We start from the raw sequence: 26,525 nt of genomic DNA, 5'->3' as shown, positions 1-26,525 counted from the left end.
TCCTAGGTTGTGTAGTTCGACCCCAATCCCCATCCAAATCCAATACCGTATAGTTAGAAACTCCTAGCATCCATGTCCCTATCCTGCCTGTTCCGCGACACAAAAGACAAGAAAACCAACCATAAACTCCGGCCAGTCCCCACTCCAGTTCATAATTCCTCAGCGTGACCCACACCAACACAACAGCCCCCTCACGCAGGCTTACTTTACTGCCCCTCCCCCAAAATCTCATCAAACGTCGTCGCCCGCTTCCTTGCCCTGGCCGCCCTCGCACTACCACCACCACCACCCCCAGCCCCATTCCCACCCCCCTGCCTAGCCGGCCCAGATCCAGGCCACTGCCCATTCTGACCACCACCACCACCCACCGTAGCGCGGCGCGCAACTCCTGACGACAACGACGACGACGACGACGACGACGACGACCCAAGGAACCGCGCCAGCCGGGACAGTGTGCCCGTCCGTCTCAGGCCGCCGGCCCCGGCGCTGTTGTTGTTGGACACATTCTGTTGCTGGATCTCGCGGTTGGTTCTGGCCGTGTCGATGATGCGGCTGCGGATGCTCTCGGCCCTGTCGACGAGCGTGGAGGCGAGGCTGAGGGTGTCTGTGGTGTCGGGGTCGGGGTCGGCGGTTGGGGTCGTGGTTGTGGTTGTGTTTGGGATGGGTTTTCGTTTGATGGAGGTGCGGAGGACGGCTTTGTCGGGGAAGGGGACGATGACGGTGGTGGTGGTGGTGGTGGTGGTGGTGGGGGATTGTTTCTCTTCGTCGGTGAGGGTGTGCATGTCGGAGTCGACGCTGTCCTCGTCGTAGGAGTCGTCGGGGTCGTAGTCGTGCAGGACGTAGCTGCTGCAGGACTCCTGGTCGCTCGTGACGTACGCGCTGGGCAGCACCGGCGCTGCCTGCCGCACCCGGTACATCTTGCCGTACTGCACGCCCGGCGCGCCCTCCCAATAGCTGCCGTCGCTGTCGCGGTAGGTGTAGACTTGGGTGTCGGCGTCGTAGCCGACCCGCGTCATGCCAGCGGGCAGGCGGTCCTCGTCGCTATCGAGATGTGACCAGCGCCCCATGATGGTGTTGTTGATGGAGGTCGTGTTTGTGGGGAGGTGTTGATAAGGTGGTGTTAATGGTGTTAATGAGGTCGTGGTGGGGTGCCTGACCGTTGAGCGACTGCAGGGGTTCGATGTCGATGATTGAGCAGCAGGGCGGGGCGCAGCTGCAGGGGAGCGGGGAGAATTGGGTGAGTCGCGTGAGGAATGTCCAAACTTGGGTATCTTGATTCCTAAGTCGTTCACGCAAGTTGCATGGACGCGCGGATTTAAAAATGCAACCGTTCCTGGGGAACAGGAGGAATAGGATTTCTGACACAGGCCTGACGTGGTCGGTTTAACTACTGTGTACAAGACATTCGTGTTATGTGGCAGACACTATGTGGCATTGTTCACGCAGGCCAAGCATTCCCAACACCACCAAGATATTTGAGGCGTGAGGAGGCGTCCAATCCCAAATTTCAACCAAGAGACGATGAGGCAGGTGGGAAAAAGATTCTATTCAAGTTGCCTCTATAAGCGATTCATTGTCTAGAACCTCTGCCTTCATTTAGGTCCAAGCAGCAAGCTACCGGAATTGAGACGAGTATACTCCAGTTTTCAGGGGTATAATAGCTCAGCACTGGACTGGCATTCTTCCCTTGTATGCTCAATTGACCCTGCAATAAGCCTTCACCAACGCCGAAGAAAACGTGTCAAGACCGAATAAAGCAAACCCGTTGCGGAAGCATCAGTCATCCCACTCCTCGTCAAGCTGGTCGATCAGACGGTTCTCGTCGTCACGGTTACGGTTCCTCCCATTGGGAGACCCCGACAGCGAGTGGTAGCCTCGCCGTTTCGGGATGATGCGGGCGCATGACGATGTCAGGATAACCAGGAGGTCCTAGCAAGAACAAGTCAGTGCGAGCGGTATTCATACGCCTTGAAGCCCCGGCCTACCTTGATAAAGCTCCAGATGCCGGCCCACAGGCTGTAGTTGGGTAGCTGCCTCCAACCGCGCGCATGCGCCACGGTGCGTTGATAAAAGATACCGCCCACGACGTACACCAGGACGGTAATGAAGAAAATGATGGCGAAGACGCTACCTGGCCCGACGCTGCCCGGCTTGTGGGGCTCAGCGCCGGCGCAAGCGTGTTGCGAGCGGACCTCGAAAAAGTACGCGCACTCGTCCGGGTCGGTGCCAACGAAAGAGAAGGCCGTGGGCGTGTCGGGGTCGTGATCGCAGAGGAAGGAAATGGTCGCGGACTTGCGGCGCGTGTTATCCCCCTTCTCCTTCTCTTTTTCTCCCTCCTTCTCCTTGTCTTCGTCTTCGTCATCGCCTTTCTTCTCGTCCTCATCCTTCTCGCCGTCTCCATCCTCGTCTTCCTCATCATCGTTGGGCTTCTTAGGGTCAAGCTCTTCATCCTCATCATCGAACTCGTAGTGTTTGTATCGCGCCCCTTCGTGAACGCTGGCGCGCTTGTCTTTGCTCTTGTCGGAGGTACCGCATGGTGACCCCCCTGTGTATTGGAGGACGAGTTTGCGCCCGCGCGGGACGAGGTTGTCTGATTGTTGTCTGTGGGGCATAGTCAGCGTTACTGTTCACGTACGGACCCTATTATGAGAGTATCCTACCCTAAGGAGTAGACCTTCCCGTCGGCCTCGTAGTACGCGCTGACGTTCTTCCACAGCGCCTCATCCACCCCGACGACATCCTCCGCCGTCTTGACCGCAGCGTTGCAGACATTGATCGTAAAGTTCGATCCGTAGTCCCAGCCCCTGGCTGTGTAGTCTTCAGTGGGTATCCCCTTATGTGGCTTTTCCCCCTCGACGACAGCCACAGCGGCGTCCGGGCGCAGATCGAAGAAGGCGCCGTTAGTGGACGTCGCGACACATGGTGTGTGGACCGGTGTGGTTGTGGAGATCGTTTTCGTACCCTCTTCGGCGGAAGATACGCTAGCAAGGGCGGCGAGGGCGAGGAGAAGACCCCGCGACGGGTTTTGGGAAAGCATGATCGGCTGTTGGCGGGCCTTCAAACGGGATGGTCGTGTTGCGCGCTGTCGCGCTGAGCGATGCGTGGGAGAATGCAGGGGTCTCTCATGCAAAGAGAAGACACTTTCGAACTAGCAGATTAGACAAATGTCAACTTCGCAACGTCCGGTTCGATACCTGAATTGGATGCGGTTCGCTGAAGTTGGATCTTGAAGACCCCTGACGCGGCTTCGACAACGGTGTTCATTCTGTCGGCGCAGGCTGTGTTGGTTTCATTGGTGTGGCATGCGGCTTGCGCTTGGCAGCTTGGCAGGCGGCGTGCTGCAGCACCTTTTCGTCCTCGCATCTCATCTCGCAGGACGGAAAGCTCAAAAGAAAGAAAGTGGGGTTGTGCTGCCACGCGCCAGGGAAACCCTGTGTGCAGCGCACATCCTGCGACGAATCTCTCCTGGACCTAACTTTGAAAGGGTTTAGTTGGATTGAAGGTAAACAAGGGTGCGAGGTTCGGTGCAGCCAAAGGGTGCACAACAATGATGTCTCAACAGGAGGCCTTTGAGCTTGTAGCGAACGGTACCTACATGTAGTTACAATTGCTAACTGGTGAACTCGAGAGGTCTCCAGAACGAGTGAATATAGGTATATTATCCATCCCAAGGTACCTCTATAGCTTCGTGGTAGTTCATGATTGCGCGACTACCCAAGCTATTATAGGTCAGGTAGCTTGTGATAGACTGCGATCCAAGGCTACCTACCTACCTGAATTACCGTCTGTCATGGGAGGTAGCCAGCGTCCCTGGATTACCTACCCAACGGGTCCCCGCGTCTTGCTTGAATTCCCAGCCGATTACCTAGGTATCTAGGGACAGCCCTACTGCGCCCCGCGCGGTCCCTTTATAATATGGTTTGTGTCAGTTAGGTAAGAAGCATCGATGACAGCTGACACCTATCTCCATTGAACTGCCTTCAAGATGCCTACTCATAAGAAAGGAGGTTGAGCGGGCACTTGGAAACTCCCAGCACTTGCAAATACTCTAGGTTCTGGAGACCGCGGCCGAGGAGTTAAGCAAGAGTAGAACTGTCAGATCTCGCCATTATCGTGGCTCAGGTTGCTGGTATCGGTGTTCTTAGCTCCCTTCATCTTCCCATTCTGAGATTCTCCCAGTCAAATTGAACCAGTACATGCTTCCTTCCCCTACCACACAATCATACACACAGAATTTGTGTCCACACCCCGGGTTGCAGCACTGAACGTCGGTACCCATCAAGTTGTCCGGGCAACCACATCACCCATCGGAGAGGGGTGCAGACCAGATCACCGCCTAGAAAGTCAAGGCATGTGGGTGAAGAATGAGCCGAATTCGTGCTCTCGCTATCTTGCTTTGCTGACGCGTTTGGTAGGGGTTGAAAGGGGGACAATATTCTTGATAGAGCTCCTGGGGAGAGAGCCAGAGAGGTATCACTAAACCTAAGAGGCCGACGGCATAAGATCCCACCAACCCCAGTGTGTTTGATATTCTAGAACCAAGTCTCACTGAATTCAGCTGTCACCCAACAGTTCATGAATTCGTGCGTTTAGCCTTGTGTTTCACTTTCACAACTCCTAAGCGTGGGGCCTATTACTTCGGGTCTATTAATAAACAGCCTCCTACTCCTCGCAACCTGACAAATAGAAGCCACTAATTGCAACGCATATTATTCCCAGTACCGGTTCATGGTTACAAATTAGCAAGCGAAAACCGAAGCCATGGGTAGTAGACGGTATTGTCGGGAAGCGGCTGGACCACCAGCGGTAGGTAGCGCTGCCGCCATTGCTCCTGCGTGGCGTCATCCATGTTGTCGTCAGTCATCATAACCCATTTCGCTTTGCACCACTCCCAGTACGACGGATACCACCCAGCCTGGGCCCAGTCGATGACGGCAGCGACCCTTGGGTTTGGCCCCTGCGTCACGAGGATGTTGCAGGTGACGAGATCGCCGTGAGTGAATACGATGGGTATCTGGCCCGTGATGTCGATGTCGCAGGCACCCTGAAAGGCTTGCACCGCACCGCTGCCTGGCCAGGGGCCGTAGAGGTGGCTTTCATCTTTGACGATGATGTCGTTGAGCGGCCGTCTGCCAACGGCTCCTGGTCACACGTGTCAGCACATCTTTTTATTTGCGTCTTCAACGTGGCCTTGCTCACCAATGTAAACCTCTCTTGGATCCTGCTTCAGACCCCTCCACGCCTGCACCATGCCCTTGAGCTCCCTGCAGATGGCCTGCCTCTCAGGCTCTGTCAGGCGGGTCCAGCGCGCCGCCAGGGTCGGGGCGTTGACCAGGGCCATGTAGATGAAGCCCTGACCGGCGTCCTCGGCCCAGCCCATAACCTCAGGCACTGGGACGCGGCCCTGTAGCTGCCGATAGACGTAGCGCTGGGCCTCGACCTCGGCCCGTGTGACCTTGGTCCCATACTTAACGAGCAGCCCGAGCTCGGGGACCCTGACTGGCGGAGGTCGGTTGGGGTTATTTGCCTTGGGATGGCCAGTCGCTTTGTTGCGTGCTCTGATCTCGGCTGGCGAGGGAAGTAGTGTGGTGGGGTGAGATTTGGCGAATGTGGTACCGGGGAAGGGGGCAATGGCCGTAACATAGGCGGGTGCGGCTGGAGAAGGGGTGCGCGTTTTGCTGGGGGCCATGGTGACGTGGGAGCCGGATAAGTCAAATATGTGAACAAGGTAGCCCTGAGTCTGAATTCTCAAATGGCCAGCGTGTGTTGTTGAGGTTCGCGACTTGTTTCTAACGAACTTGAAGGTCAAAGACCGAATATGGATGGGGCTGGAATGGAGTATTATGGCAGCGGCATTGGCTGGAAGCGGCGAAGCGCCAGTTGGAGGGAGAGAGATGGCTGCCTCAGTAAGAAGATATTTTTGTAACACTTTACCCAGTATGCACATACCAGAGGATATGCAGGTCAATTGTTACACGCCGAATTCAACTGAAAGCCTTTTCTTACATTTGCACACAGCGTTGTCAAGGACCGATCGTCGCATCAGTTGAGCCCACAACCTCCGTCGTCGCTCCACTTCTAGTTTTGGGTACAGCCGGTGGAAGACGGGCAAGAAAATGAAATGCTAATGGGGATGTCTTTCGGTAATTACCCTATTCTTCCCGTATGCACCTACACAGTATGTTCCTGCTTCCTTAGGTAAGGTAGCTAACTCGGGAGGTACCGAACGATCCCGCAGCGGGCGGGCCCCTTTACAGCCAAGTGCACGTGCCGCTGGCCTCGATTGGCGAGGCCCAAATGCTTTGATGCTGTGCCATTTTGTTGCGCATCTAATAATATCGAGGCTTGACGTTGGGTTGGTTGTTGTCACAGCCCGTGAAACGCGACACGGATAGGGCTGCAGCAAAGTGGCCCTCCAACCGGCATCAAAACCCACCTTACCTACGGTACGGTGGCCGATTATGAAACCTGCGGCACGTTAGGAGTTGGGTGGGAGGTTGGGGGCTGAATGCACTTGTGCGGCGGCCGCCGGGGGGGCGAAATTGTTTATATTGGGAAAATAAGAGACATTGTACTCGGCAGTCTCAGGAGAAACTCGAATAGAGATATTAAACAGTAGGTCCTACTGTTCGTGGCTACATCTGGATTAAGCCGTAGGAGACTTTGGCAGGAAGTTTGGGTAGGTAGTAGGCAGGCGGCGTTAAGTTTTAACCCATATTCGTGACGGTGATCGAAACCTATCTGCTCTTGTTGTTACGGCGCAGCAAGTTATGGCAACGGTTACCAAGTACCAACACTGCTGCGGCTGCAGCTCGCGACCGTAGCGAGTCTCAGATGTACTCACTTGAGGTCTAGGGCCAACCGTCACGCCAGGCGTCGCTATTCTTGGACGCAGAGAAACTTGGCCTGGCCGAGGGGACGGCCTCGCTCAAACCAGCTATCTGAGACTGCTGCTGAGGCTGAGAGTCTGGAGATGGGGACCCGTTGGATAGTGGTCTGGGGTGCTATTAGTGCCGAAGCACGAAGGTCTTTCAGCTATATATACATGTAGGGAGCCGTCTCTGCCATCGGTCGTCCAGTCAATATCTTCTCATCCCTCTTGTCAACAGCACTTCTTATATCCTTCCCTTGGTCATTTCCCTCACCGTCTCAAATTCCTCGACTCCTTTCCCCGCTGGTCGGCCCTTGTCAAACACCTGTCTTCCGCAACATCGCAAAGTCCTTTATCTCATCATCATGCCTACCCGTAACGCCACTCCCGTTGTTCAGAGGCCCCAGTCTGTGAAGACGTCAGGTACGGCAAAGGCGACTGCAAATGCGAGGGCACCTGCTCTTGCAAATGCATCTACTCCTGCCGCTCGTTCGGCCGCAGCCCCCCCTGTCAGGGCTGCGGTCGCTGGTGGAGTGAGAAAGACCACCACGGGCAGCGGAAACACCAGCCGCAGCAGCAGCCCGCCCAAGACCACGGGCAGCGGAAACACCAGCCGCAGCAGCAGCCCGCCCAAGACCACGGGCGGCGGCGGCGGCGGTGGCGGCCCCCCTCCGCCTCCCCCCCCTCCTCCGCCTGCCCCTGCTCCGAGTTCAGTTCCTAGAGCGTCGACGGCTGTCTCCGCTCCAGCCGTTGCTCCTGTGGGTCCTGCCGGCTCCCTCCTTGTGTCTCTGGCCATCTTTAACGGCCATCCGTTTAAAGACCACTGGGGCTTTCTCGTGCGGAAGTCCAAGAATACCCAAGAGGGCATCTTTCTGCACGCCGTTGGCGATGTGAAGAACGGGTTCAAGCTTGAGATCAAGCGCAACGTCGACTTCGAAGAGACCAGCCGCAAACCGCAGCTCATTAACCTCCAATGGGTTGATGCCAGGCACTTCAACGAGACCATGTGGAACAACCGCACGTACAAAGTCGAGAAGCCCGGCCACCCGATCTGCCCATTTGAGGTTAGCGCGGCAAAGGCGCCGGTGCCGGCCCGGACTCTGAATGCAGTTGATGATATGGTACGCTTTCTTCTTCTTTACTCCCTGTCGTTCTCTCTCTCTCTCCTAAAACATACTCTTCTTTCCTTCTTTGGTAGTGGCACCATGAATGCTAACGCGCTCACTCTCTTACCCAGGTCCCTTCTTCCAACCCGCCCCGGAGGCTAACCCAGCGCAACTGCCAAACTTGGATCATCGAGGCTGGCGAGAAGCTGGTGGACGATGACATGTTCACTCAGGCCGTGCTCAACTACCTCAAGGCCAAGAAACAGTGACGATGGTAAATTCGAAGGCGACGCACGGCGGACCGGGGCAGATCAACATCGGATATTTTGGATACTTTGCATTGGGTAGTAATAGGGTTGGCTGGCCCACTCTACTAGACTTGAGAGTTGAGATCATAGATTCAATTGACTTGGAGTTTATTCGCCGTCTGGTTTTTCCCTGCTGAGCCGGCAATTCGCCTTAGAAGGAAGGCGAACAACCGGGTCCCGCAACGACAACATCTTCTTGTCTTTGTCGTTGTCCCAAGGGGGCGGTTTCTTATCCTCGTAGCTACTAGTTCTCGACCTTTCTGAGTAGTGAACTGGGGCGCTGGCTACTGGGCGCTCTGACCAGAGGGAGGGTCACTTATTTTCCCTTTTTCCCTTCAGTTCTTCCGCATTGGCGGTCCTTGCATTTTAGTCAGAGGCTCCGACCGTCTCAAGGGTTCAGGGGGGAGGCAATTCGATTCATTTTCAGTCCTTGCAGAAGTGACTCATTTTCGCGGTAGTTGTGGCTGCGACCATTTGCCTAGAGGCGCGTGCATTTGCGCAACGATATCGGGGCCGTGGGACCTCCTGCAACGAAAAGTGGTGATATTTGTAGTTTGGAGAGGTTAATCACCGCTTAGTACGAGAGAGTAAATATATACAATTCATAGCCCGCTTGATAACCATTCGTACCTATCTGAGCATTTTCCTCGCCAGAGTGCTGCTACCCTCTGGCTAAAAACGGCCGAACTCGAGAAAGAAAAGTACCAAATAAATTAAGTAAAAAGAACAAATAAAAGCAAATTGAGCAAAAAAAGTCGATTAAAATAAAGGTGGTAGAATACAAGTAAATAAAGTAACCCCAGTTCATTTAGACTTTACGATGGCTTTCGTTCCGTCCCTACGGCCGAGGATTCGAGGTTTCCATATCGACATCTGCACTTGGAGTTCGGCTCTTTTTGCCCCCAAGGTGGTGCCCCGTTATTGCATAACTCACCCCACTCCCCCAGCATCTTCGAACGAACAATGGAAGCAGCTGCTGGTGCACGAGCCACATGGATGGATCCATTGCAAGATGGGCTGCCGCATCGCGCGCGATCCGCTAAAACACCCGCAATCCCTGTCGAGTCGTCAATTGCCATCAGCCCATCCGGATCGCGGTTTGCCGGCAAGGATGCGTCTTGATCGAACTGAGCTTTCTGGTCGTTGAGCAGCCCACCTGATCCGGAACGCAAGCTCCCGGCCGAGCTAATGCAGGGACATATTGTCATTGCCAAGCCCAGGACCATTCCATCGGCTCTTCTTTTTTTTTGCTGTTGCTCGACATAAAAGGCAACGCGCAACACCTCAACTGGTCGCGACGCCAACAATTGCCCCTGAAGCGCAACCATGGTGTCCAAAACGAAGCAGCAGGCTGTGTCGCAGCCACACGGATACGAATTCTTCGGCCCGTGAGTACTCGCTGTCTCGCCATCTCCCCGGACCTCGCTCTCAACTAACGCGTTCAGTCCTGGTGCTGCAGTCATTAGCTTCGGTTTGCCGGTCTTGATCTACATCTTCGCCTTCGCCTGCAACGACATTTCAGGATGCCCCGCGCCGTCGCTCCTCCACCCGAAGTCGCTCGATTTCGACCTCTTGAAGAAAGAAGTGGGCTGGCCCGAGGATGGAATCAAGGGTCTCGTTAGCTGGGAGGCTACGGGCTGGACGCTGGCATACTACCTCTTCAGCGCGGTGCTCTACCGGATCCTGCCGGGGACGGAGACGGAAGGGACCAAGCTGGCGAACGGCGGCCGGCTGAAGTACAAGTTCAATGGTTAGTTAGCTAGCATGGGACCCCATGGCCTGGACGCGAGCAGTAACTAACCTGCGCAGCATTCGCCTCGACCATGTTCACTCTGGCCATCTGCGCCGCGGGCACGTTCGCTCAGGGCGCCGAGTTTCCCTTGTGGACGTTCATCAGCGACAACTACCTACAAATCCTGTCTACCAACATTCTCATCTCGTACGGCCTCGCAACTTTCGTCTACGTTCGCAGCTTCGGCGTCAAGGACGGCAACCCCGAGTTCCGCGCCCTCGCAGCTGGCGGCGTGTCCGGCAACATGCTCTACGACTGGTTCATCGGCCGCGAGCTCAACCCGCGTGTCACACTCCCCCTCATTGGCGAGATCGACCTCAAGGAATGGATGGAGATCCGGCCGGGCCTGACGGGCTGGATCCTGCTCAACTGCGCTTTCATCGCCAAGCAATACCGCAGCTTCGGCTTCGTCACCGACAGCATCGTCTTCATCACGGTCGTGCAGGCGCTCTACGTGCTGGACGGCCAATTCATGGAACCCGCCATCCTGACCACCATCGACATCACCACGGACGGCTTCGGGCTGATGCTCGCCTTCGGCGACCTCGTCTGGGTGCCCTTCATCTACACGCAACAAACCCGCTACCTGTCCGTACACCCACAAACGCTCGGCCCGCTCGGGCTCGCGGGCGTGGGCGCGCTGGTGCTCGCGGCCTTCTCCATCTTCCGCCTGTCCAACAGCCAGAAGAACGCGTTCCGCACCGACCCCAACGCCCCCGCCGTCGCCCACCTCAAGTACATCGAGACCAAGGCCGGCACCCGCCTGCTCGCCTCCGGCTGGTGGGGCGTCGCCCGCCACATCAACTACCTGGGCGACTGGATGCAGGCCTGGCCCTACTGCCTGCCCACGGGGCTGGCCGGCTACACGATCTTGTCCGCGGGCACGGTGGCTGAGGGCGCCGTCAAGATGTTGGATGGGCGCGAGGTTGTGCCTGGTGATGCGAGGGGTTGGGGCGCGATTTTCACCTACTTTTATGTGGTGTACTTTGCGGTGCTGCTTATTCACCGTGACCGTCGCGATGACGAGAAGTGCTCGCGCAAGTATGGCGAGGATTGGGAGAAGTACAAGAAGATTGTTCGGTGGAGGATTGTGCCGTATGTTTACTAGATCGGGTTCAGTGGGAAAAATAGGTGGTGACCGGGGGCCGGGTTGGATTGTTGGGGGTGGGTTAACGGAGCTGGGTGGGAAGAGTAATAAGGGCATCAAGGAGCCGTTCGTTACAGGGGAACTCTAAGTTGACCAACGAGCAATAATGCGTTCTGAATATCGTAAATGTAATCACTATTTATACTTCAATCTTTGTCTGATTTGAAGCCCAGAATGTGATATCCTTCGTCTAATTGAGTCGAACATCAAGATCTCCAGGGCTTCTCTTTTCAGGAGAGTTGCTCAATTTGACCCGAAGATGAGCTTCCCCGAATGTTCTATCTTAGTTTAATACTTCGCTGGTGTGTCGCGAAAGCAATGCTGGACCATAACTGGACAAAATACGATAGCAACTCGCCTTCAATTATAGCGGAATTAATTGTGACAAAATGAATGCTCAATGTTGTCCTGTTTTGGTGTTGTTGCAGGGAGGCAGAATCATGCCACACCGGAAAGGCGGTGACATCCAGATTTTACATCACGTGACCAGTTCGCCAGTTCGCGTGCCTGTGGGTCCCCTTCGACCAGCTGGCCGTGCTCATCACGGTTCTCAACATCAAACATCCAAAAAAGTCACCTCGTCACCCGCCTCGTCGATTTCCCCCCACAGCAACCTACCGGCCCCGAAAGAGTTACTCTCGAACCATCAACAAGATGTCAGACGTCAACATTCAGTGGGTTATTGTCATTCCCCAAGAGCCTAACGACCGATTTTACTGACGATTCCGACAGGGCACTCCTCCAGAAGCCTCGCAATGAGTGCACGTGAGTTATTACCCTCAGGCCGGACGTGTTTGTATGGGGAGGGAAATGCTGACTGTTGTTTTGATAGGGAGTATGAGATTGCCCAGCTGGTATGTTGGAGGAGACTGGCCTCTGGGAAGGGAGCCCAGAGGCTGTAGAGGCTGATGATGCTGACGATGTGCGTGTACAGGAAAACTGGGAGATGAGCAACGGACCACTGTCACTGCTGCAGACGGCTGTGCGGAGCCACTCGCAGGTGCTGATCAGCATCCGGTCGAATCGCAAGCTGTGAGTTTGAAGTTGAGAGTTTAGGGGCGAAATGCTGATGCTTTTGCTGTTTAGGCTTGCGCGGGTCAAGGCTTTCGATCGCCATTGCAACATGTAAGGATTTGCTCTTTTCCATTTTCTTTGGGACCTCTTTGCTAACCCCTGATAGGATTTTGGAGAATGTGGTAAGTACAGCAGCGGCACCTCAAAGTTTGCTTCGAATTTCGTGGAAAGCGAGGCTCGGGAGAGATGCTGATTTGCTGCCAAACAGAAAGAGATGTGGACTGAAACCCCCATGCATAATGGCAAGAAGGGGCGCCCGGTGAACAAGGATCGTTTCATCAGCAAAATGTGAGCATTTCATCCCCCATTCATTGTACCATAATCCGATGCTAATAGAGAACAGGTTCTTGCGGGGCGACAGCGTGATCATCGTTCTGCTCAGCTAGATGTATCACGGATTTAGATGGGAGTGATCGGGGTTCACCACAGGAGGAGTCGGCTCTGCCGCTGGCCCTTCAGGCACACCAGACATCCAATTCTGAGTTTGAGACGACATTCACTTGACTCATCTCAAATCAATGAGTGGAATAAATAGGGATGGTTAAAGAAAGAGGTTCGGCATCCTTTGTCAGGCGTTTTCATGTCGATGGCTTTGGTGAAGCTGAATCTGCGTATTAGACTTTCAGCCAGGCACAAGCTGCTGGTACATCTGTTAATTGGGTTCATTTGGTCATCACTGTTGTCGTCTTGGTTCAGTGAACGTGATCCTGCTTGGCGGACGGATGCTCAGCTGTCTCCTGTTCCGCTAATCTCTGAACATATTGTTGATACACCTATCGAGCAGACTTGTTCTGCCCCTGAGCTCCGGCCTGGCTCCGGCCTGGCCCCGGCCTGGCCCGGACACTCCTCCACCCTCCGCACCACATTCCCCACGCTCCCAAACAGCCCCAAGATTTTATGGCGATGAGCAGTTCCTGCGTTGTTATTTTGATTTCCCCACTTGTGTTTGTGGTCGCTTTGTGTTTGCCTTTTCTTCTTCGCCCACCAAACAACCCTTCTTCCACACTTTCGTTGGCGTCGTAGCAGCATCGCCCACCTTTTTCGTTTCTTTTTTCTTTTTCTTTTTCAAACACGGTTTGCAGGGCAGCCCTACGTTGCTTGATAAAGAGAGGCTCATTTTGATTTATCAAGAACCCATCGCTGTCCTCGATTCGAAAGCCTAGGTACCGGCGATACTACGCGTCGAGTCACGGCCCGAGTATCTTCCCCCGACCCCGATCGACTGCACCCAACTTCGGCCTCGAACACGGAGCAGCTTTAACCTTCTTGAATTGAGTTTGAAAACGCGATTTTCATAATGTCTCAGTGGCCCAATAATCCTGAAGGTACATCAGGTCCCCCCCCATCCAGCGAGTGAGCCCAGTTGGACAACTTCTCCCGCCTTAACACCGGCGTCCGACTGCCAATTCACTGACAGTTCTTGTTTCATTAGGCTATCAGGGCTTCTCGGGTCGAGTGTTTGAAAACACCCCTCACAATCGCAACATGGATGAGAGACAGGGCATGCACGGCCTTCCTATGGCCAACTGGCAGCCGCCGCCGGCGCATTTTCAAGGATCACCGTCCGGAGTGGCCTTCCAAGGGTTACCTCACATTGAGACTGCCTCTCACGCGTACCCACATCGCCTTCAGACTCCGCAGCCTGCGAGAGTAACTCATGGGCTCCCAACCTGGGACGCCAACCAGCAAACCGCACATGCTCACCCTCTCAGGCGCAGGGTATCGAGTGACAACGTTGTAGCGGCCTCGCGAGGCTACGACAACGGGCGTCACAGGATCCTTCTACCGGATCCGGGCGAGGACCTCCGACTGGTAACTCGTGTTCCGGGTATACCAACAACGGGGGTGCCCAACCCCTCGACACATTCAACCCCAGCCGATTTGACGCGCCGGCTGGAAGACATGGAGGAACGTTCAGAAGAGGAGCAGAAGCAGCGCCTCAGGCTTGAATCGAAAATGGACGAGAACGCGCAAACTCTTGCCAATATTTTGAAGGAACTGAAAGGTGAGATGCATTTTCCTCTCGAGGCCTTCATCCGGTTTTTTTGTCGACGTAGGCTAACCCAACCATTCAGCCTTGAAGCCCCAGACGGTCGTCCCAACCAACTCGGTTGCCGTGCCGGTTGCCAACTCAAACAATGAGATCCCCGCTGTTTCCATCGCTTCTAACGCACCCCATAACACAAACTCGGTCACCCAACAGCACCCTGTGAATCGATCATTGACCATGGGAGACAACATCGAGGCTCACCAGCAAACTGGACAAGTCCAGAACGATACGACGGAAGAAGCCAACAGCACTGCTGGCGGAATGGTAGTCCGGGTCTCAAAGCGACAGGCTCAACCCGAGCAGACTGGCGACCAGGCCGGCGAGTCGTTGAAGCGCGCGAAGACGGCGCACGCAACTGCCGCTGATACCAGCAAAAGCGACTCGGGTTCGAGCCGTTCTTCGTCGGTGGGGGCTCGCTCTACTGCTGTTTTCCAACTCTTGCCAGAGGTGGCCCAGGAGCATCTGCAGCAACAACAGCCAGGAGATCGCGCCGAGGAGTCTAGTGCTAGTAAGCCCTCGACGCCGCCGATCGAGGCCACCGCCCCAGGCCCATCCAACAACAGCAACAACGACCCCGATCTCCGATGGGCACGCGAATTCCTCGACTTCATCAAGCGCATGGACTGCACGTCAGACAAGGACCTACTAACCCTCAAGACGCGCGTCAAAGGCCGTGCATCCTTCGACTTCCCACTCTGCACCGACAGCCCAACCCGGCGCAGCAAGCTCAGCTACTTCCTCAAGATCGGCGGCAGCCTCAGCACAACCCTCACCCCGAACCCAGACAACCGGCCCACCCAACCCGGCGCCGCGCGCGAGGCGGTCGAACACCTCAACATCTACGAGACCTACCACGGCCGGCGGTGCGCGGCGGCCTCCGGCAGCGAGTTCCGCGCCTACCACCCGCCGCGCTACGTGGTGCCGCTGGGCGAGGTGTACCGCGCGTGCCGCTCGTCCGACAAGCCCGGCGAGGTGGTCTCGACCAACTTCCTCGCGTTTATGGATGTTGGCACCCCGCGCAAGAGCGTCTGGCTGATGTACCGGTACGAGCGCGCGGTGGAGGACAGGGACCGCGTCCAGTGGCAGCCGGTGGCCACGCACGGTGAGCGGGACTCGGTGTTTTCGAGCGCGGTGCGCACGTTTGATGCGGTGTGCTTGCTTGAGGATGTGGAGGGCTGGAAGGGGCCTGCGGAGGATATGGTTGGCATGCGCCGGTTTGAGGAGGCGCTGCCTGAGAGTGGTCACATGGTTTTGAACTGTGTTTTCTATACCCCGGTGCTGGAGAGGCTGAGGGAGGCGATCAAGAAGGGTTGGGAGCCGGCGGTGGAGAATGACGAGGAGGAGGAGTAGGGCGCGGAACTACCTAGCCATGAAGGGCCTCTGGAGGTGGTCCCTGTGTACGGATTATTGTTTGTACTTGTCATTGTAACTGCTACCTAGGTCCCCGACTCATTACTCATCCGGACTTGCGGAGGGCAGTGGGGAGGGCCTCATTGGGCCCCGGCAAACAAGTCGTGTTGAGATGAATAAGCCGTGAGTCAAACTGATCATCTCTCGACTACATACGAAGTATGACCGTTGTTTTGCCCGAGCGGCCCGGATTTCCGTTCCCAAGGCCGAGGAATTGGACCGGCAACAAACCAGGTGCTCGGGAAGAAGACTGATCCTTCCCTTACACCACTGTGCTACGTTGATCAGAGGCTAACCGCGTGCCAACTACCTCCCGATTCCACCAAACTGTTGCTGTGTACATACACGGCGGAACATGCCGGGTGGGACGAAAACTTGGAATACGACGGTGTCGAGGATAGCTGCTTTTCTCAATTGTTGCCCCAGCCCAGTGCGGGCCTCAACGGCGGAGTACAGATGGAAAAGGGCCGATGTTGTGCACCAAAATGGGTACCAGCGCGGCTCGAGTTTGTCTTTTTACCGTGTCACGGCAGCTTCGTTCGGTTTGCTGGGACCCAGAAGCTTGCGATTTTTGCGGGGTGGGCCGCGGGGAAAAGTTGGAGATCGGTTGGGAGAGTGTGGGGAAGGTGCGGGCTTGGCTGTTTCCACAGGGCAGTTCGATTCTCTGGACTGACATCACCATCGCCCGAGCGACAGCAGCACGAGCAGCCATTGAGCCATTCCAGGTCGCCAGAGGTACGCGTGGACAGCGGGAACGCCTTTCACCAAGGTTGCATATTCCGTACACAGGCGCATCAGGGGTTTTGTACGATTCCTGATAACGCCACACAATCGTGACCGCCAGTCAACGAAAGCAGGTGCTTCTCGGACGCCAACGCCGATCCCCATATTGGATGTTTGCATTGCCTTTCGGTACGGGCACTGCTTCGGTAGTTCCGGCACCAGCCCGCGTTTGTTTCCATTTTAATCTGGACCCGACGCGGCACCAATTGGCAAGAGCGGAGACTGCCTCTCTTCACGAAGCAACATCGTCACTCTTCTGCCGTGAAAACGTAAACGCCGCCGAAGCAATGGCCGACACGTACCTGTATTAGGCAGGTCTCTCTGGAAGTGCACGAGCGAGTGGAAGCTCCCTACCTCTGCTAATGCTGCACTGTCATTTCTGTGACATTCGATGGAACCATACCTTCCCAGGAGCGACCGCAACCGGCACCTTGCGAGTTCATTCCCACCTGCGAGGCACGTGGTGGAAACGGATTTCACAAACCGGTTGCAATTTCACGGGTGCTTCCGGTCAGCAATTGAACGCGGTCGCCCGGACTGGTTAAATCGACTGTCTCTCTCGAACACAATCGACTGTCTTGGCGGCTCTGCCCCGATTCGGTTAGCTTGGTGAACGAAGCTGCCTTCGCAACACATAAGGTATATTAATATCGCCAAATAACAGTATTCGAATTGAAGTTATTAATAGTTAATAAATTGCTAAATAATAAAGATTTTGATAAATCGCTCGAAAGTATTATAAACAATGTTTTTTTTTTAATCTACAGTATTATAAGATTGCGAGCCAAGATTATAGGGTTAGAAACTCGAATTATAACAGGGTTAGGGTTAGGGTCTGGTCAGCCTAACCTTCGGGAATTCGAACAGAAGTCGAGTGATTGATCATAGCGATAGTTGCAACTCTTGCTCTTTTAGCGACGGCGATGCGATGATGCCCAGGTTCGTTGGTAAAGAGCATAACAAAACCTGAGTCGGAGACATCTTGGCCCACCTGGCTTAACCGAATGCGGCGGTGAGCCGCCAAGACAGTCGATTGTGTTCGAGAGAGACAGTCGATTTAACCGGTCCGCGGTCGCCTCGTCGTAACGGCGATCTTTCCCCGCGGTATTCAATGCCAAGCTCGACTGGGTTTGGCCCGGCTGCAAGAAGAGAGCTCACCCTTGCTTGTCCCTGAACAGATCGGCCCGTTTCCAACCACGGCTCGAGCGCGGCCATCCGAACTCGTCAGGTCGAGAGTGGACGCAATGCAACGCGGTTTCTCTCCCCGCCTCTGCGGAATGCAAACATGCGGAGAAAACTGCCGGCCAAGATGGATCTGGCAGGATATCCCCACACTGGTTCATACGCGAGGCCCAGGGCTGGCAGCCGTGTTCGCCGTGGTACCCGGCAAGGGATCCGAGCGACTTGGCACGGTCAAACGGCTTCCTCCCTGCTGTCCCTGCTGCCCTGCCAGAGGGCCGATCTCGTGTGGGCCGGGGAGGGACGCAGCAGCAAGACCAATCTTGCAATTCCGGGAAATGTTTACGTATATATGTAGGGTGTGTGTCACTCGCCACGCATGCGTCATGTCTCACCTCCAGGCTCTTCCCGGCGGTGATCTCTGCATCTCCCCTATCAACTCTCCGGTCGCCCAACTGCTTCTTGTGTGAGCTGAACACGGTCAGATCTGATCACTGTGTACGCGGTTCAACATGAAGGCCGCTGCCGCGCTTACCTGCCTTGTTGGCGGCAGTCTAGCTGCTGCGGGCGCAATTAACCCGGTAAATAAGGTACGAGCCATGTCTCCCATTCCCCTTTTCTCATTTTCTTAGGGGCAGTTACGCCGTGTCCCCAGGGAGGTGCGGGTGCAATATCTCGTTAGCATCGGATCCAGTGCTCTGGGTTGATGATCATTGATCCCACCACGAGTCCCCTTTGCAGCAGATTCTACCCGCTGCAAGATCTGTTTACCCATATTGGCGGCCTTGTTGAACGTTGCAGTCCGCAGCCAACATGCAACTCAAATCTGCAGCCCAATGGTTGTTGGCGCTGCCAATAGAGGCTTCACTTGCTAACGACCAACAACAGATCCAGAAGAGGGCTCTCGAGAAGTCGGACCCCCACTACCCGTCGCCATGGATGAACCCGGACGCCGACGGTTGGGCGGAGGCGTATGCCCAGGCTAGGGACTTCGTCTCGCAGCTGACACTGCCGGAGAAGGTCAACCTGACCACTGGTGTTGGGTGAGTGCGGCAGCTGTTTACTGCTCTGTAACCGCCTTGTTAACAAGAGTACAGCTGGCAAGGAGAGCAGTGTGTCGGCCAGGTGGGTGCGATTCCTCGCCTCGGCCTCCGCAGCTTGTGCATGCATGATGCCCCCCTCGGTATCCGCGGCTCAGACTTCAACTCGGCTTTCCCCTCCGGCCAGACCGCCGCTGCCACGTGGGACAGAGGTCTGATGTACCGCCGTGGCTATGCCATGGGCAAAGAGGCCAAGGGCAAGGGTATCAATGTCCTGCTCGGCCCTGTCGCCGGCCCGCTCGGACGTATGCCCGCTGCCGGTCGCAACTGGGAAGGCTTCGCCCCCGATCCCGTCCTCACCGGCGTCGGTATGTCCGAGACCGTTAAGGGTACCCAGGATGCTGGTGTCATTGCTTGTGCGAAGCATTTCATCGGCAATGAGCAAGGTTAGTTGAGACGGCTTCAATCCCAATCCTCCAAGCTGACAGCCATCCAGAGAACTTCAGGCAGGTGGGAGAAGCCCAGGGCTACGGGCACAACATCACCGAGACGCTGTCCTCGAATATCGACGACAGGACCATGCACGAGCTCTACCTTTGGCCCTTTGCGGATGCCGTCCGTGCCGGCGTCGGCTCCGTCATGTGCTCGTACCAGCAGGTCAACAACTCGTACGGCTGCCAGAACTCGAAGCTTATGAACGACCTGCTCAAGAACGAGCTCGGATTCCAGGGCTTCGTCATGAGCGATTGGCAGGCTCAGCACACCGGCGCAGCAAGCGCCGTCGCTGGTCTCGACATGAGCATGCCGGGTGACACGTCCTTCAACACTGGCCTCAGCTTCTGGGGCACCAACCTCACCCTGGCTGTCCTCAACGGCACTGTCCCTGCCTACCGTGTCGATGACATGGCCATGCGTATCATGGCTTCCGTTTTCAAGGTCAGCAATACCACCGACTTTGACCCCATCAACTTTTCCTTCTGGACCCTGGACACGTACGGCCCGGTCCACTGGGTTGCCAAGCAGGGTTACCAAGAGATCAACTCCCACGTCGATGTCCGCGAGGACCACGGAAAGCTCATCCGGGAGATTGCCGCCAAGGGTACCGTGCTGCTAAAGAACTCAGGCGCTCTGCCGCTGCAGAAGCCCAAGTTCGTCGCCGTTATTGGCGAGGATGCTGGTCCCAACCCCAACGGGCCCAATGGCTGCAGTGACCGTGGCTGCGATGATGGCACCCTTGCCATGGGCTGGGGCTCCGGCACGGCCAACTACCCGTACCTCGTCACCCCCGATGCTGCCCTTCAGGCCCGTGCTATTGAGGACGGTTCCAGATACGAGAGCATCCTGTCCAACTACGCCGCCGACGCGACGAAGGCTTTGGTGTCGCAGGACAACGTGACGGCGATCGTCTTTGTCAACGCCGACTCTGGTGAGGGATACATCAACGTGGATGGTAACATGGGTGACCGCAAGAACTTGACTCTCTGGAAGAATGGCGACGACTTGGTCAAGAACGTCTCGGGCGCGTGCTCCAACACCATCGTCGTCATCCACTCGACCGGCCCGGTTCTTTTGACCGAGTGGTATGAGAGCCCCAACATCACCGCCATCCTCTGGGCCGGTCTCCCGGGCCAGGAGTCGGGCAACTCGATTGCCGATGTCCTCTACGGCGACGTCAACCCCGCCGCCCGCTCCCCCTTCACCTGGGGCAAGACTCGCGAAGCCTACGGACCCGATGTTCTCTATGAGCCCAACAACGGCAACGGTGCGCCCCAGCAGGACTTCAGCGAGGGCGTCTTCATCGACTACCGTTACTTTGACAAGACAAACGCCTCGGTCATCTACGAGTTCGGCCACGGCCTCAGCTACACCACCTTCGAGTACAGCAACATCCGCGTCGAGAAGTCCGACGCCGGCGAGTACAAGCCCACCACCGGCACCACCGCCTCGGCCCCGACCTTTGGCAACTTCTCCACCAACCTCGGCGACTACCTCTTCCCCAAGGAGGACTTCTCCTACATCTACCAATACATCTACCCCTACGTCAACACCACCGACGCCAAGGAAGCCTCGGCCGACCCGCACTACGGCCAGACGGCCGAGGAGTTCCTCCCGCCGCACGCCATCGACGCGGACGCGCAGCCGCTCCTTCGCGCATCAGGCCACAACTCCCCCGGCGGCAACCGGCAGCTGTACGACGTCATCTACACCGTGACCGCCGACATCACCAACACGGGCGCCGTGGTCGGCGAGGAGGTGCCGCAGCTGTACGTGGCGCTCGGCGGCGCCGAGAACCCGCGCGTCGCCCTGCGCGACTTCGACCGCATGCGCATCGACCCCGGCGAGACCAAGCAGTTCACGGGCCGGTTGACCAGGAGGGATCTGAGCAACTGGGACGTCGAGGTGCAGGACTGGGTGGTTAGTGAGTACCAGAAGACGGCGTTTGTGGGGAGGAGTAGCCGCAAGTTGGATCTGAAGGTTGTGCTGCCTTGAGTGGGTGGGGGGTTGACTTAGGGGGGAGACACTGGAATAGATAGAGGTATGGGAGGGGGATGGGAATAATTCAGGGGTTTATATGACAGTAGTCTGGCTTCATCATAGCTAGGTGCTCTTTAATCATTTAATGGGTTTGCTGCTGGCTATCTTGCTACCTTGGCTTATTTGGTTTGTGTGTGTGTGTGTGGATGTGTGGGTAGGTATGCCGCAAGCATGAGGTGATGCCATGATGCTTGATTCCTCAACAGGCCTCGAGATTCATGCCTTCCATACACAGTAATTGTCCGCTCATTCCGCGTGGGAAAGCGCAAAGCCACTCGACACAGAAGACGGTTACGCCTCAACAGGAGAACCAACCTCTTACCTATCTTTTCCTCTCTTCCAAACAAATTCCTATCGCAGCGCCTCTTTTTCTTTTGCCCCTTCTTCGCACCACGAACTCCCAATCATCCGCACCACCTAAGTAACTTTGACAATATTCACATCATTTATCATGCCACCAGTTAGCACAACCCCTTCCGAAAACGAGGGTTTCGCCCTCAGCGGAAACAACCCACTCGACACGGTTCGCCGTGACGCCGCGTCGGACGATGCCTCCACCTCGGATTTGGTCAACAACCAACTTCGCGACTCGCTTAGTGAGGGTAGTGACGGCAGGATTGTTGACGGCGAGACGGTTCTTGCAAACGCTAGAGCGGCAATGTCCCAACACTCCACGCCAACGGCAGCGATGAAAAGCAGCGTTATTCCAGACACGGTTGCTCCATCGTCCGCTCCCCCAACCTTGTCCAAGGGTACTACCAAGGGTACTACTAGCCACGTACCCGCCACGCCTACGGCGGTTGCCCCGACCGTGACCAACGAGCTGGACCTCGCCTCCGTCACGGAGACTCTCGCAAAGTTACCGTCCCGGCCCCTCACTCCCGACTCTCACGGCGATCCTCGACCTGCTCAACATGTTGGCAATATGCACAGGCTGGCGTGCGAGGACATCCTCGACATCGCCCGTAATATCCTCGTTCCCGCCCTCAAACACGACTTGGCCACTCACGACAAGTATTCCGCTGTCCACATGGTCTTCCCCTTTTTGAGAAATGATAGTGGCGGGGTTGAGGGGATGGAGGTGGCGGTGTGGTGGCTCATGAATCTGGTACGCATGGCGCAAAGTGGTCGGTACACCCTGAGACACAGCTAGGACGGGGGTGTTGATGGGACACGACTACAAGCGTACTGGGTGGTTTCCTGGGAAGGTGCTAGTCTGTCACAGTTTGCCGGGATGGTCGCCCAGGTTACCTCCGCTGGCATTGATGGTCATTCGGAGCCCACCATGGCGGTAACGGGAACACCAGGGACGATGGACGTCGGGACATGGACTCGGTTGGTGTTCACAATGAACCGCCAGCGACAGAAGGATTATCGGGACATGGGCCCCGATGCTTTGATCTGCCGTAAGCCAAGCTCTACTTCTGCCCTGGGGACAGGTTTACTGATGGTTCTCAACTGCGCAGGGATACTTCACTTGATCATTCACCCCGATAGTCAACGCCACAGACATGGATCAAGTATTCTGGGAAAACTCTGCGAACAAATGGATGACTATAAGGCCCACGGTATTGTGACTGCGCCGTCGGCTCTGTTTGGCTGGTATCGCAGGTTTGGGTTTGAAATGTCCGGCCGGCTCCTAGCCCCGTTCGAAGGCCTATATCAGATGGTCCGCAAACCGGCTGGGGCTGGGGACATTTCAGATCCGGAACCATCTCCGACGATGCAACTCGATAGCGCATCCCAGGCCAAGGCCTTTGCGGAGGGACTGTCGTATGAGTTGATGATGCCGAAAGTGGTGGACGCGGTGGGACCATTTCTTATATTTGCGGGAAACGCGTATAGAATGCTGAGATATGGAGAGGCAGGGGAATTGGTGAAGCTGGTTGTGCTTGGGACGGGTCAACCTGCGGAGAGCACTGCCGGTCGACTTGCTGAGAGTACTGGTGACGGGGTGGTTGCTCGGACCGCAGCCGGCAACGAAGCTGAACACGAACCAGCAGAGATGCAGATTGAGCAACCTGGAACAGAAGAGGCTCCTGTTGAGCAGCCCTGGCTAACAAACGGCCACATTGGGCAACCCGAGCCAACAGAGACTCACGCTGAGAAGCCAGACACAGCAGAGCAGCCCGAGCCAACAAATACTCACGTGGAGCAACCTGGACCATCAAATAGCCACAATGAGCAGCCCGAACCTACGCAGAGACCGACGGAGAGGCTCTACAAGGCGGCAAGGCAAAAGAGTCGTAAAAGGGAGCCCAAACGGAGGACGTGAGACAAGGGGCGCGTGGGTGGGGGGTAGTACGGAGAGGGTTAGCCTTTTTACACAGTATTGTAAGCGTCTATGATAATAGATAGCAAAGCGAGTTAATATTAGCGAATAGCAGCGGTGTTCCTTCTCATACTTTGTGTGGTGATGAACCTGCACCGAGGAGCGAAGGGCAAAAAGATGCGTCACCTGTAGGATTCGAACCTACGCTCCCGAAGGAACTGCCTTAAGCTGCTAAGTAAAGTTAGCAGGGCAGCGCGTTAACCACTCCGCCAAAGTGACTGGTTGACATGCTGATGCGCCAATTGCAATCGTTGATGTTCCGCGATGCAGGTGCCCCTGAGTTGGTTTCCGGAGGAACTCGATGTTTGGACGCCGAAACATAAAGTCAGCGGGACTAACTTAGTGTTTCAAGATATGGATACTCATATGATGAGATGTGAATATGATCTTGCGTTGAGTGGTATCGCTTGGGCACCGCTCAAAATATCTGATACTTGTTGAGTTCGGTTTACACAACTAAGGACATCATCAAACACAAACAGACATAAGGGGGATAAAGGTAATACAGGTCATAAGAATCTTCCATTACTTCGCATGGCTTTTGCTCTACCATGACACGCCACACTGCAGCTCCAACGTTAACCCACCTAGGCAGGTATCTAGATAGGTAAGTAACCATACTTTCGTCACCACCCAACCCCCGCCTTACCCAGGCAGGTAGCAGGTACATCAATGCGCAAACCTAAAATCCAACCGCTTACACCCCTTCGCATCGCTCGTGCGGACGTAGTCGGCGCGCTCCGCCTCGCTCATGCTCGCCCACACGGCCGCCTTGTACTGGTTGCGGTAGACGTAGTAGGCCTTGGCCGCCAGGAAGACACAGATGGACAGCAGGTTGATGGCCAGCAGCTTAGTGTTGCCGTCCCGGTAGTAAGGCTTGTCCGACTCGACGTAGATGAAGGAGTAGGCGACGTGCCCGATTTGGACGGATATCTGGTTTTTGTGATTAGGGGTTAGCGGGGGTTGGGGGGACAAGGGGGGATGGGTTGGGGGAGAAGGGTTAAGGGAAAGGGAAAGGGAAATGGAAAGGAGAACGGAGGGGGGATGTTACGTTGTAAAGAGCGGAGGCCACGGTGCGGGTGCCGACGTTGTTGGCGTTCTTGGAGACCCATGCGACGTTGATTGCGTCTGAGGGCGGATGGTTAGTTTATGGAAGGGGGTAGTGGGGAGAGGGGGTGCCTACGGCAGTAGGGGTAGGATAACAGGACGGTGATAAGGGCGTAAGTACCCCACGAATCGTTAATCACGCCCGGCCAGAACCGGAGGGCGATGATGCAGGGCAGCGTCCACAGGTTCTGCCAGATGGCGACATACGCTCGCTGGTTGAGCCACTCGGAGATCCGAGTCACGATGAGCAGGGTGATAATATGGAATACCGTCTACACTTAGGTTAGCAAGCGGTGTTGGGTGTAAGAGTAGCAATGGTGCGTACCGAGGGGATCGTCAGGAGATTGGTGGTAAAGGGGTTGAACCCCAGCGATCTGAGCGTCAGGGTCAAATAGGCGTTCACAGGGCCCTGCGGGATAAACGCAACGATGCCGATGGCATACATTGGCCACAAGTCGTACTCCTTCAAAACCTCCCAGAGACGGCGAGGGGTAATGGCCTCGCGGTTGTGCATGTCGCCTTTGGAGGGGTCATCCCTGAGCACGCGGTTGACTACAATAGCCACTTCCTTGTCGTTGAACCATCCCTTAGGGCGAAACCATGCCTTGGTCTGCACGGCCGAGGCAGGCATGTTGAAAAAGGAGGCGAGTCCGACTAGCAAAGTGATGAGCCCTTCAACGAGGAACAGCCACCGCCAGCCCGCCCAGCCGTTGACTCCACGCAGGTGCAGGAGAGCAAAGGCTAGGAGTGAAGTAGTGATTGTTGTCAACGACAGGGTTGTCCAGAAATAACTGTCGGGTTCAGTTAGTAAGGGACCGCGAAGATGGAACTTGAAGATAAGACCAACCTCAGTCGGATAGGCAACTCGCGAGACGTGTAAAAGTATGACAGCCAGAGCACAATATCCGGAATGAACCCTCCCTCGAGCAAGCCGAGAAGCGCGCGTGTCGCAAGGAAACCTGATCGGCCCGTGATGGCACACTGCGTGATGGCCACCACCGACCAGAGCACGATTTGGATTGGGATCCATCGATCGGGTCCCAGTTTCTTGGATACTAACTGAGACGGCAACTCAGCTAACAGGAAGCAAATGAGAAACACGACCATGCCGTAGTTGTAATCTGTTGTTCTGGTCAGCCGTGCTGCGTCCTGCTAGGAGAGGTTCGTAATAATTACCATTTGTGGTGAGCCCAAGGTCGTCAAGCATATTATCTGCCAACGCCTGCTGGATGTTGCCACGGTCCACTTGTAATGCAAAGAACATGACACACTGCCCGCAACTCTGGTCAGCCCCGGGCCTTGACGGAACTTTGATGTGTAGAGGAATGCCAGCGACGTACCGCCCATGTGCAAATCCGCCAGTCCAGCTTGCGGAGCACCCGTTTCTCCTCCTCCTCCGTCCATGTCAAGGTGGGATCAAACGCATGGCGGGACTCGTATTGGGCGTCTTCGTACACTTGTCGCCAGTGTGCTGCAACATCTGGGTTGAGGAAGGGGTTCTTGACCAGGTCCTCCTCGAATTCCTCGTCTGAACCGGAGTCTTCGCTAGCCGACGGGGATGACCCGAGAGCAGTAACATCTTTGGTATCGACGATACTCTGGGTTTTGGTGTCTGCAAGTTTGGTCGAGCTCTGTTCCGGGGGGCTCGCCATGGTCGCTGGGCCGTCTGGATTGTAGATACGGAGCGAGACGACTACGAGGGCTACGAGGGCGGGTGCGTCCGTCGGGAATTATCGATCTAAGGTATCGAAGCAGGATGTCGTACAAACGGCAACCCGGTGGCCATTTATG

General features: G+C 55.8%; 11 protein-coding genes and 1 non-coding gene across 12 annotated transcripts; 7 read left to right on the top strand and 5 right to left on the bottom strand.

Annotated features, from left to right (window-relative positions):
- Positions 1–106: 106 nt before the first annotated feature.
- Positions 107–1,505, bottom strand: B0H64DRAFT_145826 (uncharacterized protein). Its single transcript, XM_062798356.1, has one exon. The coding sequence runs from the start codon at positions 1,065–1,067 to the stop codon at positions 207–209; it is 861 nt and encodes a 286-aa protein (XP_062658955.1). The 5' UTR covers positions 1,068–1,505; the 3' UTR covers positions 107–206.
- B0H64DRAFT_145808 (mannose-6-phosphate receptor binding domain-containing protein) lies at positions 1,422–3,169 on the bottom strand. The gene is made up of 3 exons (XM_062798355.1): positions 2,661–3,169; positions 1,986–2,601; positions 1,422–1,929 (listed from the first exon to the last, which is right to left on the bottom strand). Exons 1-3 carry the CDS (start codon positions 3,035–3,037, stop codon positions 1,777–1,779), a joined length of 1,146 nt encoding a protein of 381 aa, XP_062658954.1. The 5' UTR covers positions 3,038–3,169; the 3' UTR covers positions 1,422–1,776.
- Positions 3,170–4,386: 1,217 nt separating this feature from the next.
- Positions 4,387–6,014, bottom strand: B0H64DRAFT_340902 (kinase-like domain-containing protein). Its single transcript, XM_062801237.1, has 3 exons — positions 5,950–6,014; positions 5,200–5,898; positions 4,387–5,142 (listed from the first exon to the last, which is right to left on the bottom strand). Exons 2-3 carry the CDS (start codon positions 5,687–5,689, stop codon positions 4,733–4,735), a joined length of 900 nt encoding a protein of 299 aa, XP_062658953.1. The 5' UTR covers positions 5,690–5,898; positions 5,950–6,014; the 3' UTR covers positions 4,387–4,732.
- A 1,079-nt stretch (positions 6,015–7,093) lies between these two features.
- Positions 7,094–8,403, top strand: B0H64DRAFT_474396 (uncharacterized protein). Its single transcript, XM_062808051.1, has 2 exons — positions 7,094–7,992; positions 8,109–8,403. The coding sequence occupies exons 1-2, from the start codon at positions 7,237–7,239 to the stop codon at positions 8,244–8,246; spliced, it is 894 nt and encodes a 297-aa protein (XP_062658952.1). The 5' UTR covers positions 7,094–7,236; the 3' UTR covers positions 8,247–8,403.
- A 1,119-nt stretch (positions 8,404–9,522) lies between these two features.
- On the top strand, positions 9,523–11,344 carry B0H64DRAFT_145781 (ergosterol biosynthesis ERG4/ERG24). Its single transcript, XM_062798354.1, has 3 exons — positions 9,523–9,673; positions 9,731–10,035; positions 10,095–11,344. The coding sequence occupies exons 1-3, from the start codon at positions 9,612–9,614 to the stop codon at positions 11,183–11,185; spliced, it is 1,458 nt and encodes a 485-aa protein (XP_062658951.1). The 5' UTR covers positions 9,523–9,611; the 3' UTR covers positions 11,186–11,344.
- Positions 11,345–11,766: 422 nt separating this feature from the next.
- Positions 11,767–12,822, top strand: B0H64DRAFT_145737 (uncharacterized protein). Its single transcript, XM_062798353.1, has 8 exons — positions 11,767–11,898; positions 11,957–11,989; positions 12,057–12,078; positions 12,159–12,256; positions 12,311–12,349; positions 12,405–12,420; positions 12,507–12,586; positions 12,642–12,822. The coding sequence occupies exons 1-8, from the start codon at positions 11,879–11,881 to the stop codon at positions 12,682–12,684; spliced, it is 351 nt and encodes a 116-aa protein (XP_062658950.1). The 5' UTR covers positions 11,767–11,878; the 3' UTR covers positions 12,685–12,822.
- Positions 12,823–13,801: 979 nt separating this feature from the next.
- On the top strand, positions 13,802–15,698 carry B0H64DRAFT_321475 (uncharacterized protein; the record flags this gene model as incomplete). Its single annotated transcript, XM_062800514.1, has 3 exons — positions 13,802–14,066; positions 14,175–14,303; positions 14,374–15,698. The coding sequence occupies 3 exons, from the start codon at positions 13,802–13,804 to the stop codon at positions 15,696–15,698; spliced, it is 1,719 nt and encodes a 572-aa protein (XP_062658949.1).
- A 2,058-nt stretch (positions 15,699–17,756) lies between these two features.
- On the top strand, positions 17,757–21,386 carry B0H64DRAFT_395256 (glycosyl hydrolase family 3 N terminal domain-containing protein). Its single transcript, XM_062803754.1, has 4 exons — positions 17,757–18,310; positions 18,609–18,763; positions 18,818–19,206; positions 19,257–21,386. The coding sequence occupies exons 1-4, from the start codon at positions 18,233–18,235 to the stop codon at positions 21,248–21,250; spliced, it is 2,616 nt and encodes an 871-aa protein (XP_062658948.1). The 5' UTR covers positions 17,757–18,232; the 3' UTR covers positions 21,251–21,386.
- Positions 21,387–21,455: 69 nt separating this feature from the next.
- On the top strand, positions 21,456–22,448 carry B0H64DRAFT_459684 (uncharacterized protein; the record flags this gene model as incomplete). The annotated part of the gene is made up of 1 exon (XM_062807449.1): positions 21,456–22,448. Exon 1 carries the CDS (start codon positions 21,747–21,749, stop codon positions 22,446–22,448), a length of 702 nt encoding a protein of 233 aa, XP_062658947.1. The 5' UTR covers positions 21,456–21,746.
- Positions 22,368–23,663, top strand: B0H64DRAFT_145706 (uncharacterized protein). Its single transcript, XM_062798352.1, has 2 exons — positions 22,368–22,701; positions 22,762–23,663. Exons 1-2 carry the CDS (start codon positions 22,530–22,532, stop codon positions 23,568–23,570), a joined length of 981 nt encoding a protein of 326 aa, XP_062658946.1. The 5' UTR covers positions 22,368–22,529; the 3' UTR covers positions 23,571–23,663.
- Positions 23,664–23,747: 84 nt separating this feature from the next.
- Positions 23,748–23,846, bottom strand: B0H64DRAFT_t75. The gene has a single exon. It is a non-coding gene; the product is annotated as a tRNA-Ser (tRNA).
- Positions 23,847–24,137: 291 nt separating this feature from the next.
- On the bottom strand, positions 24,138–26,466 carry B0H64DRAFT_395250 (major facilitator superfamily domain-containing protein). The gene is made up of 7 exons (XM_062803753.1): positions 26,075–26,466; positions 25,911–26,004; positions 25,582–25,855; positions 25,060–25,525; positions 24,811–25,006; positions 24,679–24,755; positions 24,138–24,560 (listed from the first exon to the last, which is right to left on the bottom strand). The coding sequence occupies exons 1-7, from the start codon at positions 26,384–26,386 to the stop codon at positions 24,297–24,299; spliced, it is 1,683 nt and encodes a 560-aa protein (XP_062658945.1). The 5' UTR covers positions 26,387–26,466; the 3' UTR covers positions 24,138–24,296.
- Between the last annotated feature and the right edge of the window lie 59 nt (positions 26,467–26,525).

This window comes from Chaetomium fimeti, assembly GCF_033439085.1.
Source record: "Chaetomium fimeti strain CBS 168.71 chromosome Unknown B0H64scaffold_4, whole genome shotgun sequence".
NCBI classification, from domain to species: Eukaryota; Fungi; Ascomycota; class Sordariomycetes; order Sordariales; family Chaetomiaceae; genus Chaetomium; species Chaetomium fimeti.
The sequence above is the reverse complement of the archived record's forward strand: the minus strand, read 5'-3'. Positions and strand labels throughout refer to the sequence as shown.

Excerpts from the sequence above, each read along its gene's own strand:
- B0H64DRAFT_145826 (XM_062798356.1), bottom strand. The coding sequence starts at position 1,067 with ATGGGGCGCTGGTCACATCTCGATAGCGACGAGGACCGCCTGCCCGCT.
- B0H64DRAFT_145808 (XM_062798355.1), bottom strand. The coding sequence starts at position 3,037 with ATGCTTTCCCAAAACCCGTCGCGGGGTCTTCTCCTCGCCCTCGCCGCC. Across the intron at positions 2,602-2,660 it reads GGGAAGGTCTACTCCTTAGG|ACAACAATCAGACAACCTCG; the intron begins GTAGGATACTCT and ends TATGCCCCACAG. Across the intron at positions 1,930-1,985 it reads GCATCTGGAGCTTTATCAAG|GACCTCCTGGTTATCCTGAC; the intron begins GTAGGCCGGGGC and ends TGTTCTTGCTAG.
- B0H64DRAFT_340902 (XM_062801237.1), bottom strand. The coding sequence starts at position 5,689 with ATGGCCCCCAGCAAAACGCGCACCCCTTCTCCAGCCGCACCCGCCTAT. Across the intron at positions 5,143-5,199 it reads TCCAAGAGAGGTTTACATTG|GAGCCGTTGGCAGACGGCCG; the intron begins GTGAGCAAGGCC and ends ACGTGTGACCAG.
- B0H64DRAFT_474396 (XM_062808051.1), top strand. The coding sequence starts at position 7,237 with ATGCCTACCCGTAACGCCACTCCCGTTGTTCAGAGGCCCCAGTCTGTG. Across the intron at positions 7,993-8,108 it reads TGAATGCAGTTGATGATATG|GTCCCTTCTTCCAACCCGCC; the intron begins GTACGCTTTCTT and ends TCTCTTACCCAG.
- B0H64DRAFT_145781 (XM_062798354.1), top strand. The coding sequence starts at position 9,612 with ATGGTGTCCAAAACGAAGCAGCAGGCTGTGTCGCAGCCACACGGATAC. Across the intron at positions 9,674-9,730 it reads GGATACGAATTCTTCGGCCC|TCCTGGTGCTGCAGTCATTA; the intron begins GTGAGTACTCGC and ends TAACGCGTTCAG. Across the intron at positions 10,036-10,094 it reads GCTGAAGTACAAGTTCAATG|CATTCGCCTCGACCATGTTC; the intron begins GTTAGTTAGCTA and ends TAACCTGCGCAG.
- B0H64DRAFT_145737 (XM_062798353.1), top strand. The coding sequence starts at position 11,879 with ATGTCAGACGTCAACATTCA. Across the intron at positions 12,257-12,310 it reads ATCCGGTCGAATCGCAAGCT|GCTTGCGCGGGTCAAGGCTT; the intron begins GTGAGTTTGAAG and ends TTTGCTGTTTAG. Across the intron at positions 12,587-12,641 it reads GATCGTTTCATCAGCAAAAT|GTTCTTGCGGGGCGACAGCG; the intron begins GTGAGCATTTCA and ends AATAGAGAACAG.
- B0H64DRAFT_395256 (XM_062803754.1), top strand. The coding sequence starts at position 18,233 with ATGAAGGCCGCTGCCGCGCTTACCTGCCTTGTTGGCGGCAGTCTAGCT. Across the intron at positions 18,764-18,817 it reads AACCTGACCACTGGTGTTGG|CTGGCAAGGAGAGCAGTGTG; the intron begins GTGAGTGCGGCA and ends ACAAGAGTACAG. Across the intron at positions 19,207-19,256 it reads TTTCATCGGCAATGAGCAAG|AGAACTTCAGGCAGGTGGGA; the intron begins GTTAGTTGAGAC and ends ACAGCCATCCAG.
- B0H64DRAFT_145706 (XM_062798352.1), top strand. The coding sequence starts at position 22,530 with ATGGTCGCCCAGGTTACCTCCGCTGGCATTGATGGTCATTCGGAGCCC. Across the intron at positions 22,702-22,761 it reads CCCCGATGCTTTGATCTGCC|GGATACTTCACTTGATCATT; the intron begins GTAAGCCAAGCT and ends TCAACTGCGCAG.
- B0H64DRAFT_395250 (XM_062803753.1), bottom strand. The coding sequence starts at position 26,386 with ATGGCGAGCCCCCCGGAACAGAGCTCGACCAAACTTGCAGACACCAAA. Across the intron at positions 25,856-25,910 it reads CCTTGGGCTCACCACAAATG|ATTACAACTACGGCATGGTC; the intron begins GTAATTATTACG and ends CCAGAACAACAG. Across the intron at positions 24,756-24,810 it reads GTTATCCTACCCCTACTGCC|ACGCAATCAACGTCGCATGG; the intron begins GTAGGCACCCCC and ends ATCCGCCCTCAG.